The sequence below is a fragment of the Orbicella faveolata genome, unplaced genomic scaffold (assembly GCF_042242905.1).
Source record: "Orbicella faveolata isolate gen_17 unplaced genomic scaffold, um_ofav_v1 contig_26, whole genome shotgun sequence".
Classification (NCBI taxonomy): domain Eukaryota; kingdom Metazoa; phylum Cnidaria; class Anthozoa; order Scleractinia; family Merulinidae; genus Orbicella; species Orbicella faveolata.
In genome coordinates, this window is record NW_028301554.1 from 18,413,667 (window position 1) to 18,433,801 (window position 20,135).

Consider the following 20,135-nt stretch of genomic DNA (forward strand, 5'->3'; position numbering starts at 1 on the left):
CCAAGGCTAAGGAACTTCATAACAATTATTTAACAATCATAATAACCTTTGAGAACAACCTCAAATTTCCAAACGAATAGTTTTAGCGTGTTTTTGTTGTCTCTTTTTTGGAAGTACGTTACCCTAGGATACAATCTGGATCAATTTTAAAGTTGCTAAAAACGCAAAAAAATATAATAACTAAAAGAATAAAATTCTAAAATCCATGCAGTGTCTTTTTACCCCCACTACACCCCGGTGGAGATAAAACTCTTCATAACCATCATGCTTTATGGGCTGCAAGACAAAGATGGCAGCTAGATGCGGCCAGAGTGGAGGAGTTTTGACCGCAAAACTATGCCTTTTTCTGAGAGTGGAGAATGCGCATACTTTTGCGAATTAGTCAGAAAATGTCTCCCTTGTCGATTTGTGAAGTTAAGTGACTAGCCCAAAATTCCTGGCTTTCAGGAGTTAGTTTGAATTGAAAATATGTCGGACAACAATTACAAAAGTCTTTTACAAATTCACTGCCAAAAAGCTAAGGTCCAACTTCCTCAATACAGCTGTGCGCAGAGGGTGCAGGGTTTCAGTCCAGTTTTCGTGGCTAATTTGACCGTTTTGGGGCGGACTTTTACCAGTGAAGCTGAGTTTAGTAGCAAGAAACAAGCAGAAAAAAATGCGGCTAAAGTAGCTTTGCGCGAGTTAGGGCTGCTTGATACAGGTGAGCCTAATGCATCACAAGATGACCGGAAACAGACGCCTCTGGCTACTAATGACGGTTCTGATGGTCCACACTCGAATCCCGTATCAACATCAACAGCAGCTGAATCACAAGAAGACACACAGCCACCAGCATTAATGTCTTCACCAGAAGTTTGTAAAACAGGTTTGGGTCAGGTTCCACCTATTTCTCCTGTGGCAGAAGTTGTTGGAACACTTCTTCCTGTTACCTCGACTCCAGTTTCAGCAGCAAAGAATGTTTCTTTATCATTCAAGAACGTCCTCCAAGAAAGAGCGCAGAAAATGGGACTAGCTCTCCCCAAATATGAGACTACAATAGAGGGCTCTGGTTTTGTCTGCACTGTGACCTTTAATGGGCAGCAATTTAAGAGTGACGGGATCTCATCTAACAAAAAACTAGCCCAACAGAATGCAGCATCAGTAGCCATCAAACAGCTGAATTCAGAGCAAGGAACAGAGGGGAGCTCTCTGTTACTTAAAACTGACGGGTCACTAGGAATACAGAGCCCTGCAGCAATTCCAGAAAAGTTTGATGCCACATTGTCTTACAAGAATCTTTTTCAGGAGAACTGTCAGCAGAGAGGAAACAAACCACCTACATACTCAACTTCATGGGATGGTAAATTACTCAACTTCATTTTAGACTTCTGTCTGCTACTTTTTGTAATAAGTTCTAGCATGAGTTAACATATTACTCCCTTGACATATGTGATTTGTCCTCAACTTGGAAAGTTAAGCATCAGTGAGTAAATCGAGTGTGAGTCATGAGGGTGTTGACACATGCATATTAATTTTATGTAATAGTAATAATTATTGTTTTGCTTATTGCCAAAATAGTTCTTTGCTTTTTGGGTTACAAGAGAGTATAACTGAGTTTTTAACACTGTCAGTTTTCAAATTTCATTTCCAAGGATCTGGTTTTGTCAGTTTTGTTCATTTTGGCGACAAGACAGTATCATCCAGTGTACCATGCACCTCCAAAAAACAAGCGGAACAATTGGCAGCTCGGGAGGCACTGCTGGCCATTGGAGTTAATGATCCAGAGAATGCCTTCAGGAACAAAGGATCCAGGAAAAACAAATCAAAAAGGACCATTACAGCAGGGACAGGATTTAAAAGAACCTGGGTACATTCCCATGGAGGACAAGGACCTCAACTTGATGCATGGTAGGTATTCAACTGTAAAGCTCACACATTGCCTTTCAACATCCTGTTTTTTGACAGTTTTTAAAACTTCGCAGGTGTCCTTAGCTAAAAAAAAATTGTTAGTGCACACAGATTCATGACAGAAATTGGGTATCAAATTCAGCCTCCAAATAAACTACTGCATTTTATTAGTTACAAGGGGCTAGAGTAGTTTTCAATTGATTGTGGAAAGTTATCAGGCAATAACTTTGGTTTTGGTTTTATTATAGGGTCCTATGGTTTGAGACAAGCTGAGAATTCTATTTGGTTACAAGTAATATTTTATTGGTTTCAATTGGTTATGGTTTTATGACACTCAATTGAAAACTGCTCTATTCTACAAAGCTGTGTTAGATATTCTTATAGGTGCTTTTACAATAAAATTGGCCTGTCAAATGTGGCTTCAAAAATTTATCAATATGTACAGTATGTGTTAGGTCGTAGGCCATTGCTTGCAGAAACCCCTAGCTCCCATCCCATTTTATCCTGTTTGGGATCCTACTGGATTTCTTTGAAAGAATTCTATGCATTCCTCAGGATCCTTACTACATACACCATACCGGTTAAGCGCTGGTATAAGGTCTCAGTGGGGTTAGCAAGGGTCACCAATACTCTCCCCGTAAATTCTGAGAAATGCCTTTCCGTCTAATATAGGCTCTGCCAGCGAAGTCATATGTCGCACGTCCTCGTTTTCGTAGCCCCTGGTAATGCTAGCAGTAGCTAGCAGCTGAGCGACAGTGGCAAAAGGCGAGTGTTCGGCGCCTTCAAATAACCGGAATCTGTGACTAAGGGAAGGAAAACCCTGACAGAAAAACCCTGGCCCTCCAGGTTGGGGCTTGGGCGTGACGCCAATCACCTCACCCCATAAAACATTGTGATTACGGAAACTGGAATCTCGATGTATACAGGCTACAATGGGTGTAGTACAACGACATGCCGGACCCCAGATGATGCCTTTATTAGCTGGGTCGACGGAAGTATGACAACTATGGGTGAAAGCTGAAAGGGGGCCCATTCTCCAAACAGCTCATTGACAAACCCCAAAACTAAAGTAAAGGTGGGATGTTGGAATGTGAGAACTATGTTCTCGGTAGGAAAAACAGCCCAGATCGCTGTATGGTTGTGAATGCTGGCGAATGACCAAAACAGATGAGAAAAAACTGGATGTGTTCTTACATAAGAGCCTTCGTCGGATATTAAAGATCTACTGGCCAATGCAGATAACAAACGAGGAGATTAGAGCAAGAGCAGGAATGGAGACAATAAGCAAGCAAGTGGCAAGGAGAAGATGGACGTGGCTGGGTCACATCCTCAGAATGGATCACCACTCGTATCCACGAATTGCTCTCACATGGGTACCTGAAGGCAAATGGAAACGGGGTCGACCGCGCGAGACTTGGAGAAGGACTGTCGAAAGGGAGCTGGAAAAGGAAGGTTTAAGAACATGGGCAGCAGCAGCATCGGCTGCGGAGGACAGAACAGCCTGGAGGCAGAGAGCTTATGGCCCAATTCTCCACCTGGAGAATGGATAAATGATGATGAATAATTTTGTTTTTTTGTTTCATGTTTGTTAACAGGGGAGGTACAGATTACTTTTGGGAACAAGGTACTGCAAGCAAAAGATTTAAATTGGATCCAAATGAATCCCCTGCAAAGAGGAATGGGAAATTTGAAGGAACTACATTTGCTCTTCCAAGAGAACACAGGCAGGACTTGACAGTCGGTGAAATCTGGAAGGAGAAGAAAAATATTGTCATAGTTGGGAATGCAGAGTCATCATTCATTTTGTACTGTACAAGAGTTCCTGGAACTTGCAACATTTTCAACACTCGCACAATGTCACTAGTTCTGCTTGAGCCTGGTAATGGCAAAATTTTAACTGATAGTATCAGTAATATTTATATTTTAGACCTTTTCCACCTTGTATGAGAGATGTCTGCAAATAGAGACCACTCTTTCCCTCTAACCTCAGGGAAATGTCCCCTCCCCCAAGCATTATCAAAGGTAGATCCAGGGGGAGGGTGCAGGAGGTGCACACCCGCTGAGATCTATGACCCTCCTAAGAAAAATCCTGGATCCACCCCTGATTATTGTCAGGTGATATGGCATTTTCCACCAGCTACACGTATCAAACAAGTTACACTGTAGTAGCTATTCTCCAGGCTTGAGCACATCAGAGTACATTTTAATTATAGTGAGACAAGCACACTCATCCAGTAGAGAAGGGAAGCTCAGAAAATATTCATGACTTGTAACTAAACCTGCAGCCAGTACTTAATCGACTGAGCCTTTCCTTGAACTTGTTTCTTAAATGAAATGAATATAGTCATGTCTGGTACTTTCAAATTTTCTTAGTTTTTCTTGGTCCATAGTGATGTTCATAGACTATGAGTAGTCCCTCTTTCGCTTAGTCCATCGTGCGTGACATGAAGGAAAACCGTGAGAAAAAAATGGCCATGCGAAATCGTGGTGGTGGGGAGCGCGCGAAAGGAGGGACTACCGCCTAAGCCCAAAAGTTTGAATTATGCATTGCTCTCACAACGCAAAAATATGATTGGCTTATGTTAGGAGCATTGACAAAGTGTTGTCAACATTTGAGATACGTGTGACGTCTTGCAGGAATGTTTTGGAACTGGAGCAAATTGAAGTGTTGGAATCGCACTTCGCAAGCCATGATGTTTTTGTGAATCTGCCAACAGGCTTTGGAAAGATTTACATTTATCCAGTGTTTTGTTTGGCAAAGCTTTCCCCCTCCAACCCTAACTGCAAGCGTTTTAGTGATTTTGCCGCACAACAGCATCATCCAAGTCAGCGAATATAAATTCACTGAGCTTGGCCTTTCTGCCGTCCATTTGAAAGATTGAACTGGACTGTCACTTGAAACCGGACATTCACCTGAAACTTTCCGCTGCTATTGGCAAACATTTCACCGCAGTTGGATGATCTCCTATGTCAAATACATAATGTAAATTCTTGGTTGAAACTCTGCATTTGAAATTTTTGCAATAACTTTTAGATTTACACCTACAGACGCAGCAAAAATTTTTACAAGATGCCTTATTCACCATCTTCTTTTAAAACTTCTTTGGCAGTTTCGCTGAATGAACACGAAACGAAGGCATATGTTTTTGCCTGGCTACTTGAAGAGTAGAGTCTCCCAGGGTTATTGACAACAGGCGATAATAAGAGGACGTCAAGATGAGAAATCCTACACCGAAAAATCACTCGGCTGTTAAACAGCAAACTCTTGGGCTTAGGCAGTAGTCCCTCCTTTCGCGCGCTCCTCATCCCCAGGATTTCACGCGTCCATTTTTTCTCGCAGTTTTCTGCGACATTTTGGAAAAAAACTGATGATGTACTGTGGCCTTTGAATAACTGGTATAGTTACTTACTACATATATGTTTTAAACATTTTGGGTCATTATTAATAGTTTACTGTAAACTTTAAAAAGTGTTATTATTATAATTATTCCATTACTATTATTTCAGGTAGTAACTTCTATATTTGTGTATATTGTGGTACATGTAGGTCATCGTATAGTAGGTCTTGATGCTTGTTATACTGATCATCATGGTAAAGTTGCTCTTCAAGCTGAGAGGTGTGCTGATGTTGTCATTCCTGAAACACCAGATCCTGTGTTGACAAGCTGTGGTGTTGTGCTTCTGTATCAAGATCCACAGTCAAGGTTAGTAAATTTCAAATGCAACTTGTTCCTGCTATAATTAGAAAGTGTAATTTTAATAGAATGGGCTAGATCCAGTGGAGTGAAAGCAGATTTTTATAGCTGTGCTGCCTATACTGCCATTGCTGGTTAGCAATATTAGGTACAGTTAGGATTATTAGGATTCGGGTAATGTAATTTTACATGATCACACTTTATTTGGTTTCAGTTCACTCCAGGTGCTTCTGAAACGTTATCTTTCCAGTCAAGCATTTGTCAATGTAGCAGCAGCATTAGCACAGTATTTCCGTCGCATGGTGTCTGGCCGCCCTGTGCAGCTGGATATTCAAAGTTTGACAGAACACATTGGTGGATGGATGTTAGAGGAGGTTCTAAGTATTGCTGCAATGCATGAAGCAGCTCTTCATCAACTGTTTTCTCACATGTGGAAGTTTAGTAAGAGATGGTGCTCTGTACTAAATCCTCCTCTTCCACAAGATCTTGAATTACTAAAGGTATGAAAGACTGTTTGAAACAGTTTTCCACCAAGCTTTAATTTAGGCCCATTAAGATAGAAACAAACCTATCTGGTAAGCTGGTTGGCCAGATTCTGAAGCTGAGATGAATTTTTTTCATATTGAAAAATTTCATGTACCTAACAAGGACATTTCCAATAAAATGATTGACTAGTAAAGTTATCAGCGCCCCAAACATCAATTGAAATTGATTCACCATTCAAGCTGTCCATTTTTTGCAATGCCATCCTGTTCTGGAATACAGTGGAATACCGATTTTGGAACCTTCAAGGGAAACGAAAATTGGTTCGAAAAATTGGATAGTTCGAGAAATCGGGGGTAAAATTGCAGTGTTCGACTGAGGAGAGGGCAGCGACTTTTGGTTCAAGTTATTGAGAGGCTTGAAAAAGTGAGGGTTTGAAAAATCAGGATTCCACTGTAGCTATCAGTGAAAATTCATTAATGAGGATTTCTTTTATCAAGGCTAGAGCAGAGGATGAACTTGCCCGTCGACAGGCAAGTAATGTTCAGCACTCGGAAGATTTCTATCATCCTTGGAGTCTTCCAAAAGGAAACTTCAAACACAGAATGCTCTCAACAGGTTTAGTTTTAATACATATTTTTTCATGTATTATCATGTTCTTTAAAAATATTCCCTTTATTCTCAAAATAATGGCAATGGTTTCATTGAATGACCTTCAAAATTATTTGCATGGGTTTTCACGGTTCACTACTCAACAATTTATATATTGCATAGTTCCAGAAAATATCCATGCTTCCCCCCACAGAAGGGATTGGAACTTCCTGGGGGTGGGGGGGGGGGGGGGTTCTCTAGGACCAAAACATTTAAAGAAGTATATCAAGCTTAATTGGAAATTCCAGAGGCGTGGGGGTCTTGGAAAAATATCCCTTTGTGTGGGGGAGGTATGGATATTTTCTGGATCTACACATTGTATTTTTGGCAATAATTATTGTTTCAATCAACGTCACCATGGTGAGGATTTTTCTTGGTCACTGACTTGTTTGTCAAACTGGTTTGCAGTAGCTCATGAAAAGAACACACATTACAACTATTCATTTTTGACAAAGTGGAAGCTTGTCAGTTGAACAAATGGGTCACTTTTTGAGGACCAGGCTTAACCCTTTGACTCCTGTGACGAGCCTTGGCCTTTGTTCCACTTCTGGCGTTATCACCTTCGACCAAAATTGGCATCATCTATATTCAACCTCTGCAGGAGGAAAAGATCTTTCCAATGATACCCAGATCAGAGTGAGCGGCTCAATGGAGCCTTAAATATGCACGAAAACGCTCAGAAATTTGGGTGAAAAACTCAGACCAAAATTTCCTGCGACTACACGTGGCTGCTCCATGGTAAATATTGCCAGTCTCAAAAATGATAAGAAAAGGAGAAAAAAGAAAGGCAAAAAAAAAAAAAATTAAAAAAACAAAAACAAAAAGCTTAAAGACGTAGCTCACTTTCTCGTCCAAAAACTTTGATTTCTATGCATGCCTGAGCAAAAATGTCATAAAAATGTGATGCTAGTGGAAAGGAATGCATGCTGTCATGTTGCAAATGCATTTTTGAGTAGATTGGAGCTAATTTGGCCTATACTCAACCTGAAAATCTCCAAAATGTCCAAAAAATATGTTTTTGGCAAAGAGCTCTGGGAGTCAATGGGTTAAATTTGCAGTATTAACATGGCTGTATCAAGGCATGGTTGCTATAGTTGTAAATTTTTAACTGGGCCTTAGTTGTTGAAACATCTGAATAAGTTGTTGTTTTGATTGGACAAAGTGAACAGCCAACATCTCTTCACAGGTATATAATATTCAGAATATGTACCCCAGGAACACAATGTAACACTTACTCTTTTAAAATACCACTTTACCAGTAAGGCAAAGTACACTGCAAATTGTTGGTTCCGTACTTCAAGGTTGTGATTTTTTTCAGGCCTATTTATTGAACCAGCTGTCGACTGTGCAGTGAGGGAGCTAAAGGAAGAGACAGGAATTAAGTTGGACATAGATGAAGTGAAAAACAGTCCTTGGATTGACTTGCTACAGACTGACAATTTTAATCCCCATAAAGGTAGTGATAAAATAGCAAGTTAATTCCCGCTGCGGCTTTCTGGGATCAAGCAAGTGATCCCAAAGTGTCTATTAAGTCAATTGTGACAATATTTTTTCTTCAATTAGTTCAGGTAAAATAGGTTTTCAAATCATGACAGAAATAATTGTATGGCACATTGCAATGTTATGAAGGTTGTATAACTTACCAAAATAGACCTATATGTATTATTTTGTCACCTACTTAGGCGATGTGGTGAAGTATTTCCTGTATGTGTATCAGCCAGATGCCAGCGAAGAACTGAATATGTCACAAGAGTCAGATCTGGGAAATAGCTCTACTGAGTGTGAAGCAGAGCAAATCAAAGATGGAGGTTGGTATTGCACAGCACTTGATGCAGTTGATGCTTGCTAAACATTGCATGCTTGGTAACTCAGCAGCCTGGTGCCTGGTGCTTGTGCTTATCTCAAGTTTCCTTAACAGGAAACATGCTTGTCCATTGCAGGTTAACAACAAGCTTTCTATTACTGATAATTCACATCTACCTTACACTTCTAACTCTTCTGAGTGGAGAGTGGCTCTGTGATACATATAGGTGTGTGTCTTGCCCAGTACTGATCTGGCAAGGGCTCAAATCCAGACTGCTTGAGGTGACCCAAAGTCTGACAGTAACACACTAACCATTTCTGTTATCATTACGTGCTATATAAATATGTCAAAGGCTATACTGGGTGGCAGGTTCAAAACATGCACACAGAAACCTTTTGTGGGGGATGGATATTTTCTGAAACGTTGAACTATTCCTCCTGTTTAGTCCCTCTTCCTCTCTGGCCTTTTCTATATCACTATTCAACTTATGACATAGTCCCATTTTGTTTAGTTATATTATACTCCTCTTTTTACACCAAAGACAATCTCATTGACCTCTAGTTTATTATTGAATACTTTCAGTGGAAGATTCATTTCCAAAGTTTCCTGCTCTCGACACATCATCTGAGCAAGAGATAGTTGAGAAAAGACAGGATGACAAAAAGGGTGAGGAGGACCTGTACGAGTTTCAAAAGGGCATCCAAGAAGACTCTAACAGCTTGAACAGGGAGATGGAAAAAGATATTGCCAATGAACCCTTACAGTTAGACCAAAAAAATGTTTCTGTTGACATTGAACAGTGTACATCTAGTAGAATTGAAGAAGTATTAGAAGAGAAAAGGGGCATTAAGCGCAAGAGAGATGATGATGATGATGATGATGATGATGATGATGATGATGATGAGTATGAGATGAACAACAAAAGCTTACATGGACCACAAGGTGAGGGGTCATTCTGGCCACTATCTTAACAACAATCTTCCAGCTCCCAGTTCCTAAGGCAAGGTTGAGCTAATGTAGGATTAGTATACAGTGGAATACTGATTTTTTGAACCTCCAAGGGGAAAAAAATTGAAATAGCTCAAGAAATTGAGGGTTGAAATAATTTACAGTGTTCACCTGAAGAGAGGAAACAACTTTTGGTTCGAGTTATTGGGAGCTTAAAAAAAATGAGGGTTCGAGAAATTGGGATTCAACTGTATTAGCAAATTACTTGAATGTTTTCTTTAGAATGCATTGATACTCTGTGTGTTTCAAGAGGAAACTCTCATGTTCTTGTTTGCCTTGTTAAGACTGGTTACAGAAATGCCTGTAACAAGATGCTAGTTGCTACTTAACTAACTTGCAAGGAGTCATGAATGCAGTTTTAAAATGCTTTTACCAGCTCATTCAACCATAAATATAAATGCTGTAGGATGGCTATAGATTGAAATGGGTGAATTGAACAGTTCTATATTCTTGGTTTATAATGTAAGTAGAGTGAAACCCTGTTAAGGTACAGACATCATCAAGAAGGGACCATCCAAATTGTCATGGTGTGTTAACGATGTGTCCATAGCGAATTTTGAGAAAATGTTTGAGCTAGGGAATAAAACCACTATACATACACACTGTACATTGTAAATGCAAGAAGTTTGTATTTGATTGGTGTATGTAATCAGTAATGGGTTATCACTATGGTAACGTTTATGTTATTTTACTGTTATGGCAGACACCTTCCTCTTGCCAGGAATATCCTCAACACCAAATAACTGTGACAACTCACTTGGCTCTTTGACCACGCCCATGCCTGAGGATAAACAAGAACTGATCACAGCAAAGTCCCCTTATGTTCAGGGAAGTGTACATGAGGAGTGTGCTTGGTTTACAATTGAGGAGGCTCGCATCAAATCACCAGTTTTTGAACAGATATACCATACAGAGCAATTCACACAACTTCTAGCTTCCATTTTGACAACAGAAAAGGGGTAGCTGTATTTATACATCATCTCTAGTTTCAATGTTTTGGAATTAATATATTGAAACAATTGTCTCAGCATGATTCAATTGCTTGCAACTCAAGGCCCTGGTTTGCATAATTGCAACAGATATGGCCAACAGAAGCCATGTGCCATTTGTGTAATTACAGATTGTGCTTTGGTTCCAAACATTAAATTTTTGTGGAATCATATCATTATGCAACTTGGTTATGACTTGCAAACTCTCTCAGAGTAATACATGTAACTAAGATCTGCAAGCTGATGATCAACTTTTTAACCAATTATATTTTATTTACCGTATTTTTTAGTAAAAACCTGATCTGCTAGAGGAACTTATTTGAACTGGGTCTTTTTGCACTGATCTGTACATATCTATATCCATCTCTTAGGATACACACAACAGTTGTTTAATTGAATATCCACTTCACCCAAAACTTCATGTTGTATTTTATAAACTGTTTTTGACACAATATTTGTGCTGTAGCCATTTCCTTGTCTGCTAATTATAACCATTTCACACATAATCAAAGCAACACAGACATGCTTGATGAATACATGTTTATTTGTACCAAGAGTGCAGCCATTAGCATTCATACCCTGACAAAAAAGGTCAATTTCTAAACTACAACAATTTTAAATTACCTATACACCACATGTATATTAAAGGCAGGCTTTCCTTGAAATCAAATGTTACTGGATAGTAATATAGTGGTGCAACTATATAAGAAAGTTCAAGCAACCACAGTTGAAACAATAAGGGCAAGCTGTATCAAAAATCATGATCTATTTTGTGTAAAGGTTTTGTAATGATCTAGATCTACTCTGTTCAGCCGTCTTAAGTAACTGTCATATTGCTGAATATGTAAAGGGCAAAATCAAGCCTAAAAGAAGCCAGTGACAATCACCACAGGATTGTTGTTTTGAAGAGGACAAAAAAGAAAATGTAGCATGATGTACATAACAATGTTATTGCAACTTTCTTGTTGCCATTACTTTTATCATTCACTTGAACTTCCTATATTTAACTACCACCACCACTGCAAACAAAATGATAGTGCTCAGCCAAGGTCATTTTAGGAAACTGCCACATTACAGACATGTGTTACCTAAGACAATCATTTTTAAGAATGCAAATAGCAGTTTGCAGAAGCAGTTTAACAGAGTGTATTTCTATTTAGCAGTATGTTATTAAAATATAAATGTTGTATCAAACAACTGATCAATCCAATCTTACCAGCAGATGTCCAAACAAAATCTTCACTTTTTTAACTATCCAAGCTTCTTTTGTGTTAATGGATTAGCCAGTTTCAGTCAACAAGCCAAGTCATCCATTTTTATTTGACTTGCGTAACAAAAGTTCATTTGTGGAAACTGTTAAAAAATGTTTTGGACTTAACAAGGTCCAAACATTTTTGTCACAAAGTTGACTCCAACCCCTTGATCTACCCACATGTCTATGCTGTATTATGATTAAAATAAACCTAGATGATTGAAGACTTACATTTTCCAACATATTTCAAACACACTTTTAGGATAGGAAACAATTAAGCTCTATAAAACTGTGTTCTTATAAAATAAATAAAATTGATGGGAAAACCAGCCCTTACAACATATTTGAAAACAATATATTTTTCATAATCTTTCAGTGCCACTGGTATTAAATTCCACTATTTATTATGTGACTGAGAAAATTACTTCACTGTGATTGGCTGAGAGCATACTAATTTATTGTTAATCCTTAATTTGAGCTGCAGCACAAATAAACGCGCACATGTTTGCAATTTTCTCAGTCGTATAATAAATGAGTAATTGCATGAAAGATCGAGCAATCAATGATTTACATTACTCTTGATTGAAAATTCTACAAAATTGCCCTTGCCTATACATGGAGGTCCCTGCAATTTTGAGAGAATTTTCAAATATCACCTGTATTGTAAATCCTTAACTACACTTGCATTCATACAATTACCTACTGTATACTAATTAGTGGCAACTCTTAAAAAGAGATTATAGTACTTGAAATAACTAAAATAATTTAAGTTAGTCTAGGCAAGTAAGGCTTATTGAGCTGTGTGATCATTAGCTTAATGTAAACTTCTCAAGGCATACATTCAAACCACCGATGGACACTTACATCCTCTGACTAGTGGGGTGTCTGTACCAGGTAGAGAATTTTGAACTTCACTTTGGCATCATGGTGAAGAGCGAGGCAGTGTGAGAGAAAAGTGTCTTAACTGTCATCCTAACCAAGAACACATTGTAAGAACCCCAGTCAGGGTACCAAACCCAGACTACTTGATCCAGAGTCACTTTATTGATGTTTGTACTTTACATCTACATTTATTCCTCGAAGAAGGGTCACTGTGACTGTTTGTGTTCCAGGGTTGATTGCTTGGTTCAATTACTCTAATTGTTTGCTTACCTACTTTATACACAGCACTGAATTTCATCCTAACGTGACAGGTAACCCTTGTAGGTTGAACCCCCCCCCCCCCCCCGCCCCCTTGGAGGTTGCTCCTACATCCCTAGTTTCCCTTAAGTGGCCAAACAGACAGCACAAATTAATGAGATAGCTATAGTATTATTGTCTACTGTGAAATGCTAATAATAATTTTTTTGTTTGTTTTACGGTTTGTAGTTTTAATTCTTTCCATGTTAATACATGTACATGTAGTTGCACATAGCCCCAAATGAGATTTTTTAACTAGTAGTGTCTTACTCCATGTGTTAAAAATGTACCTTTTTAGTTGTGTTTTTTTTTTTGAGGGTCCAATTGTCTGGCTTGAATTTGCACTTGACCTTTGAATGGAAAATGTTTACTTAGTGGTTGAATACTATGGCTTGGCCCAGAGATTTATATCAATACTTTTGCACAGAGTGAGATAAACAATGGATGATTTATCAGTTTGCTAGTTAAGTCCCCTTGCACACACTCATCTACATGTAAACCATGTTGATGCAGTAAAACATATTTTACATTTTGCCATTTGCTCAAGGCAAATATATCTTTACAATAGTAGATATAAACTCTACTGTACCAATAATCCAGTCTAACTAAAATATAAGTTGACCAGAACTTTGAATATGTTGTGTCAATGGCCAAGAAAGGCCTACAATTCTTTTCATGTGCTTAAGAATACACATAACACAGCTACAGTGAATTAGTATTATTACAGTGGGAACCTGATTTTTAACTACCTAGGGAAAGGAAATTGGTTCTAAAAGTCGAGGGCAACTTTCTCCTTGGATTTTTTGCCAACAATTGAAAAATTGCTTTGAATAATCACAAGATTTGAATAATCAAGAGTTTAAAACATTGGAATTCCACTGTATTAACATTGTTGAATGAACCAAACAGACTGAAGTCTGGGAGATGATCAGAGCCTTTAAATTATATATTAAAACTTCTATTTATGGAACGAAAATTGGAAATATGCTACAATTAACATCCTTAATTAAATAGTCTCTGTTCAGTAAAGTTTAAATTTCTAACTACAATAATTTTTTACCACATTATTGTGATCAAGAAGATGTCCAAACATCTTGAATACATGATTTTAAAAATCATTGTAAAATTTTGAATCAAAGTCGGTGCTTCTGCACTTGCATCAACAACTCATGGTTATAAATAATATTTACGTTACCATAAATAACCTCTGAAGCAATTTCCATATAAAAATGTTTCTCAGCTTAAGAAATTGTATTACTTCAGAGGAATACTCTGAGAATTATTGAAAATTAGAAAGATAAGAACTAGCACTTTGAAAGTTTGAAAGTGAAGAAAAAGTTACGAAACTTAAATTAACATCACAACAATTTTGTTGAAAGTACTTTTTCCAACATGTTATTGCAAAATGCCCCAGGTGACAGGTCTTTGGTTGGAGGAAACCTACTGGATGTTCTTGAAGGCAAAGTATCTGTTGCAAAAGTGCTGCAATTTGTATAGATTTCTCAATATTCTCTTGGCCAGTTTCTTGTACAAGATCACCTTCCTAAAAAGGTAAGATCTGCACTTGGACCAACATGGCCCACAGCATTAGGGTTTATGCTAGTTAGGTAACATCAAGCCTCTGAGGAATATTGCTACTGATGCTAGTCCATCACAGGTTAACCCAATGTAACAATGAACACCCCAGCCAGTCTTATTTGGGTGATAAGAACTATGGGATTAGCAAGCGTGATAAAACGTATCAAAATTATGCCCCTTTGGACATTTTAAAACTTACGAAACCCACACCCTTCATGGAAGACCACAAAAGGAAAAGGGAAATAAAATTGAAGAAAATAACACAAAACACTCTGAGTGACTTAATTAAACTAAGTCTAAGTTAGAAGGCTCAATCATGGATGAGCCCCAGTTTTCATAGACCACATTAAGATCTGATGGAGTAACACCAGTGTGGCCACTGGTTTTAACTGGTTTCGACCACAATTTTCTTAAATGCCGTCTAAACTGCATGTAATTATGATCAGATGTAAAAATTATATGTTCAGCTAAAGGTATTAAAAATTTAAACCCAAACAGGCCTAAAAACTTAATCTGGTAACCTACTGTAAAACACCATGCACAGTAGATTATGGAAACACACTAGTGCAAGTTAAGTAATCCAAACTTAAATAATCACATACACACATCACTGAATTCTGTGATTCATCGGCTGTACATAAAAGCTGCTAATGTCCCAAGTCCAAGAGTAGTGAGAAAAACACCTTTCCACCATGCTCCCTCTTGGCCTTTCTCATTGAACTGTTTATCCAGACCGTCCTGAAAGAGACATTTAAGAATTTCAGTAAACACCACTTTCTTAAAATTAACGATAACTTATTTTGTGCATAAGAAGGAAACTGCAAGTAATGCATGGATTTTATTACAATCCCTTTTTAGGGGATTGGAAAGGAAAAAGTTTCTTGCAATTGTCATGTCTCTCAGAGAAGTGAATGACCCACAGATTCTAAACAAGATTTGTCACAGTCTATTCCTGGTTGTTTCAAACATTTTGTATTTGGCTACCTTCCATCCCCATGCCATATATGTGATGGCAGAGTTTATTTTACTTATTTCTTTGTGTGCCATGCTTGCATCAGATTACTCATGCCAGTCTTCATAATTAAAATATGGATTCTGGCTTAAGTAGTCAGTACCATGAATTTCTCAACCCATAAGTGATATTTCCCAATGTACATGTAGACATCCTTGATGTTGCCACGTGGAGTTTTGTGGCTACAATTATTTGATGATTAATTTCCTTAAATTTGAAAAGACAAAAAAAAAACAACAACAACAACAAAAAAAAAAACCAACAGGAGAATAAAACCAAACTCTAAAGAAATATTCAAAAAATCCCCCAACTGCAAACCAAGGACTGCAATGTGATGCATACCGGGAAAAGAAAGAGACTGCTAGCAGTCTAAGCTGTTTCACTCTGAAGTTACATACGTCAAATTCTGAGCTGTTAATTAGGAAGAATATTGAGATTCCAAGAAAAATTCAAAGTATGAGATGCCATTTTTGAAAAGTCAAGCAAGACCATTCTAGAACCTTGGGTTCAACAGGAAGAAACAGAAGAATGTTGGCACTACCAGCAGGACTGAAGTGCAAGCCAGCATTATATTATTAACCCTGTAATGATAAAGTTGTGCTAGGAAACACCCTGTAAGGAAGCGTGCACTAAAAGCCATACTTCTACTAACTTAGTAGACCTGACAACTAGCAGATCTGACCCACAGGAATTTACATTTGGGTAATCAAAATTAACACTTGTCTTTTCTTTTCCCAGTGTTTTCTTAGAGATATACGAAACATTTTCCCTCTGTTTCTAAGTTCTCCCAAACTGCCATAAGTTTTTGAAACTTGGAAGTAAAGCTGTGGAAACACACCAAACTTCCACTTTCATTACCATTTAGCAATTAGATTAAGATTTCTATCATGCATAGAAATCGAGAGCAAATAATCTAATTGTTTTAGTATAAATCTACTAGTAGTTCAAAACTTTATCTAAATCCTCTTCACAGACACTTGGAAAATGCCAAGAAGTGACCGTCATTTTGTTATCAAGGGCAGTCACTGCTAGGCTACTCACTATCACAGAATAGATAGTGAGTAGCGTAGCCAATGAGAGAACAGCATTGGTGATAGGACAGTAGTAGATTTATACTAAAGCAGAATAGATAGTGAGCAGCGCAGCCAATCAGAGAACGGCATTCACGATAGTTATACTAAAACTTGAAGGAGACACAAAATGCTTCCTACTCTTTAGTCCAATACACTAAGGTTTAAATACATGGAGCACCTTACACATAATTTCCTTGAGTGCTCACTACCAGTTTCGATATTTTCCAGATGTGTTTTAACTTATGGCATGGTTTGCTTCTCTGTGACCCCAAAAGCATCCTTTATTTTCCAAAGTTGGAGATAATTGAACGTTTGTTATTGAAAAGATGCTATGTTAGACTAAACTTAGAGTTTTTATTCTCTGTCAAACAGCAATATCAGTAAAGTTTACTTTTCTTAGTAACTTTTGTTAATTTACATCTCATAACAATGAACATTGCTGTGGTTACTAAAATTATTTGTGTTATGAAGTGGAAGAGTCTAGATAGCAAGAGAAAAGACAAGACTTGACAAGTCCCCACAGTTGAAGGAAAGAGGAAGTAACAGCATAAAATTCTGAAGCAAGCTAGACATTTCTACCTACAGACTTCGTTCAAAACTGCTTTCTCAGCGTATTTGCTGATTAAATACCGATCTTAAAATTCCAGAAAAATGATGTCGGTTACATGCAATTGGTTTACTCAATTTCTTTTGTTGACAGATAATCACGCTTCTGTTTTTTACATGTCAGTACCACAAATCTCGTGAGAAACGTTATCTTCGTGTTTGCTACAAGTTCAGTTTAGGAAAACACTTGTTATTTTCTTATCCACAAGGGTGGTATTCTAGGATTGGCTTGAACAGTCGGAGTTCATTGTAAAAAGAGCAAATCATTTTAAAAATTCCTCCAACTACGCAACGATTTTTTTCAAACACTGATAAAAATTCTAAAAATGTTGTCATTAAATAAAAAAAAACCTTAATAATTCTGGTCTTTGTTTGCAAGTTTTCTTTTTTTAGCTCAGGAACTAGCAATGTCTGATCTTGGAAAGTATTTTTCATTCCTGCAACCAATGAGAAGAAGAAAACCCTTTTATTATTTATGGATACCAGTTACTGCAGCAGCTGAAAACGACACAAACTTCAACCATCTTTTGTTTACGTGAGAACTTTCAATTATTACGAACCTCCATCGATGGTCTCCGGGGTTTTCAAAAAATCCACGAGGTATTTTAATGTGGTTCAAGCTACCATCGGGTTCAAAGACGGATAAACAAAACGAAACAAAATGAGACAGTGAAAACCGATTCGATTAAAATTGTTACGTACCCATCCACCATGATTTTCGATCCACTCACTGAGACCAGCGCCAACGTATCTTGCTACCCAGTCAGTGACTGAGGCGACAAGCTCTTTCATTTGGTGTTGATCGCAATACACCGCCAGCTTGCCTCCAAAAGCATAGAGAGCTACTATTCTCCCCCAATTTATTCCATCGGCGAAAACCTCACTGGCGATCTCGAAAAACGTTTGATAGACAGTTGCCCGCGTTATGTTTAATTTGTGGCACAAATGGTTCAGTAGTAAAGGGTATTGCTCTTCGATTTGGTCAGCAAGTCTGCGTAGCGTAGCGGCAGTCGGTGATACAGGTATAGGGCTATTTCCGAGTCTGTACGATATAAAATCATCGGCGAGAACCTTGGCTTGTCTAGCAACCGGCGAATCTTCCTCTTTGGGCAGTTTAAGTCGACTTTCCATAGGGCTTTATATTTTTGAAGCATTTACTTTTACAGACCACACGCGCTTTTCACTGTATCCAGTCTCACTATGAAGTCTTCGTCGTCTTCTTTTCGCGAAGTCCTCCTTCGCCCCATCGGCCTACAAGTAAACTTTTATAGTGAGAAAATGAAACAGTGGATCGCAACTTTCGAAAACGCAAATAAGTAAGAAGCGTCGGTGCTTTCGAAAGCAAACAAATTGAAATTACCTTCCTCCATCTCCGCAATCGAAAAAGCCGAAAGGAACTCGGTGATGTCGGAGAATATTTATAACCTTGTCAAAGGATTTTAAATGTTCTGTGTTCCCATTGGTCCAACTCAACATTTCTGATACCAGAGGCCCAGAGCCTTTGAGCTCTTCGATTAGCGCTAAGTCACGTGGGAAAGTGGTGTTATCTGACGTGTTGTCCTAACAGGGTGATCCTGATTGGACCAACATGGTCTCGTGTTCCCGCGAAGTGACGCAACGCAATACACGCGTTCACAATGTGCTTTCGCGGCAGAACCCATCAAAACAAACGTCTATCACATGTCTAATCAGATCCCCGCTTACTGCTTTCTGATTGGATGATTACCTGATTATATGCTGCGTCAAGGTTTATTTTTACCACATTTTTTCTCGCCGAAAAATTTTTTTCCTGAAGTGCCCGGCATATTGTTTGTTTCAATTTACTTCCGAAGGCGACGAGAGAAGATCGAGAACGGAAAAATAGAATCTTTGATTTACGATTCACGAAAATCAGTTCCAACGTTTGGTATTGAACTGGAAGACGAAAACCTCTCCCAAGGGAAGATACGTAGTTTGTATTGCGATCGTGTTGACGGTTTGGAGCTCTGTTGTGTTTCAATACAAGGAGCAAAGTGTTTTCGCCGCTAGCCGGTTGATTGAGCTGCGGAAAAGAACAATTTTGTACAAGAACAGTCACTGATTGAGATCAGAGTCAACAGCTGAAGTACAGATTTTTTTTTAATTTCGAGAACGATTTGTCGACTGAGTGCTGCGTCAACTAAGTTTATAGGTGCTTGTTCGTGACTGTTGTCGACGTTTATAACGGTTGGAACCAGAAAAAACTACTTTGCCGAAAAAGTAAACAGACTTGAACATGGAGTCGCAACTGAGCAGAATTACAGCCACTACGGATGGAACACTGACAGGACAAACCGAAAATTTAACCACAAGGAGCGAAAACGAGAACAGTGCCCGATCATCAGACCGTGTGGAAAACGGCCAACAAGCTGTGACGCAATTGAGTTTTCAGATTTTGTCGAACAATAACAATGTTACTCCGCGTCAAGTCGGCCAGATATTACAAGCAATGGGTGATGAGCTTAACAACTTATTCAAATATCAGATGAGGAGCAGTAAGAATGGATAAGCCGGTGAAGAAGGGAGAAGGTTACGTTGAAGTTGTACTTGACCGATTCGACGGTTTCGGTAGGAACTCCCTTGTACATTGTACTTGAAGTTCAACAGAACCTTCGACGCTATGTCAGATGCGATATTAGCTTCGTTTTATCGCTATCTTTTTTTTATTTTGCCATCGACAACGTGGAATTGTTATACAATTTACATTAAGCTGCCCTTGGGACGTGATCTGCCAAGGCCACGGTCGATTGCAGAGTTGCGATTGGCCGAGCGTATAACTGTCTTTCTTACGATAGAAAGATTTCGAATTGCCGCTTAAGAAAAATCCCCGTGGGATAATTCCCTTGAAGCAATTTTATGTTTCAAAGTCTACTCAGTTGTGATTTAAAAGCTAGAAGTTT

General features: G+C 38.4%; 2 protein-coding genes across 2 annotated transcripts; one reads left to right on the plus strand and one right to left on the minus strand.

Moving 5' to 3' along the window:
- The first annotated feature begins 464 nt into the window (after positions 1 to 464).
- Positions 465 to 10,690, plus strand: LOC110040033 (uncharacterized). The gene is made up of 10 exons (XM_020745219.2): positions 465 to 1,339; positions 1,632 to 1,887; positions 3,483 to 3,766; positions 5,435 to 5,591; positions 5,797 to 6,082; positions 6,566 to 6,683; positions 8,035 to 8,172; positions 8,399 to 8,524; positions 9,103 to 9,462; positions 10,232 to 10,690. The coding sequence occupies exons 1-10, from the start codon at positions 469 to 471 to the stop codon at positions 10,489 to 10,491; spliced, it is 2,856 nt and encodes a 951-aa protein (XP_020600878.2). The 5' UTR covers positions 465 to 468; the 3' UTR covers positions 10,492 to 10,690.
- Positions 10,691 to 11,040: 350 nt separating this feature from the next.
- LOC110040035 (bcl-2-like protein 1) lies at positions 11,041 to 18,693 on the minus strand. The gene is made up of 3 exons (XM_020745222.2): positions 18,578 to 18,693; positions 17,920 to 18,468; positions 11,041 to 15,264 (listed from the first exon to the last, which is right to left on the minus strand). Exons 2-3 carry the CDS (start codon positions 18,346 to 18,348, stop codon positions 15,151 to 15,153), a joined length of 543 nt encoding a protein of 180 aa, XP_020600881.1. The 5' UTR covers positions 18,349 to 18,468; positions 18,578 to 18,693; the 3' UTR covers positions 11,041 to 15,150.
- Positions 18,694 to 20,135: the final 1,442 nt, after the last annotated feature.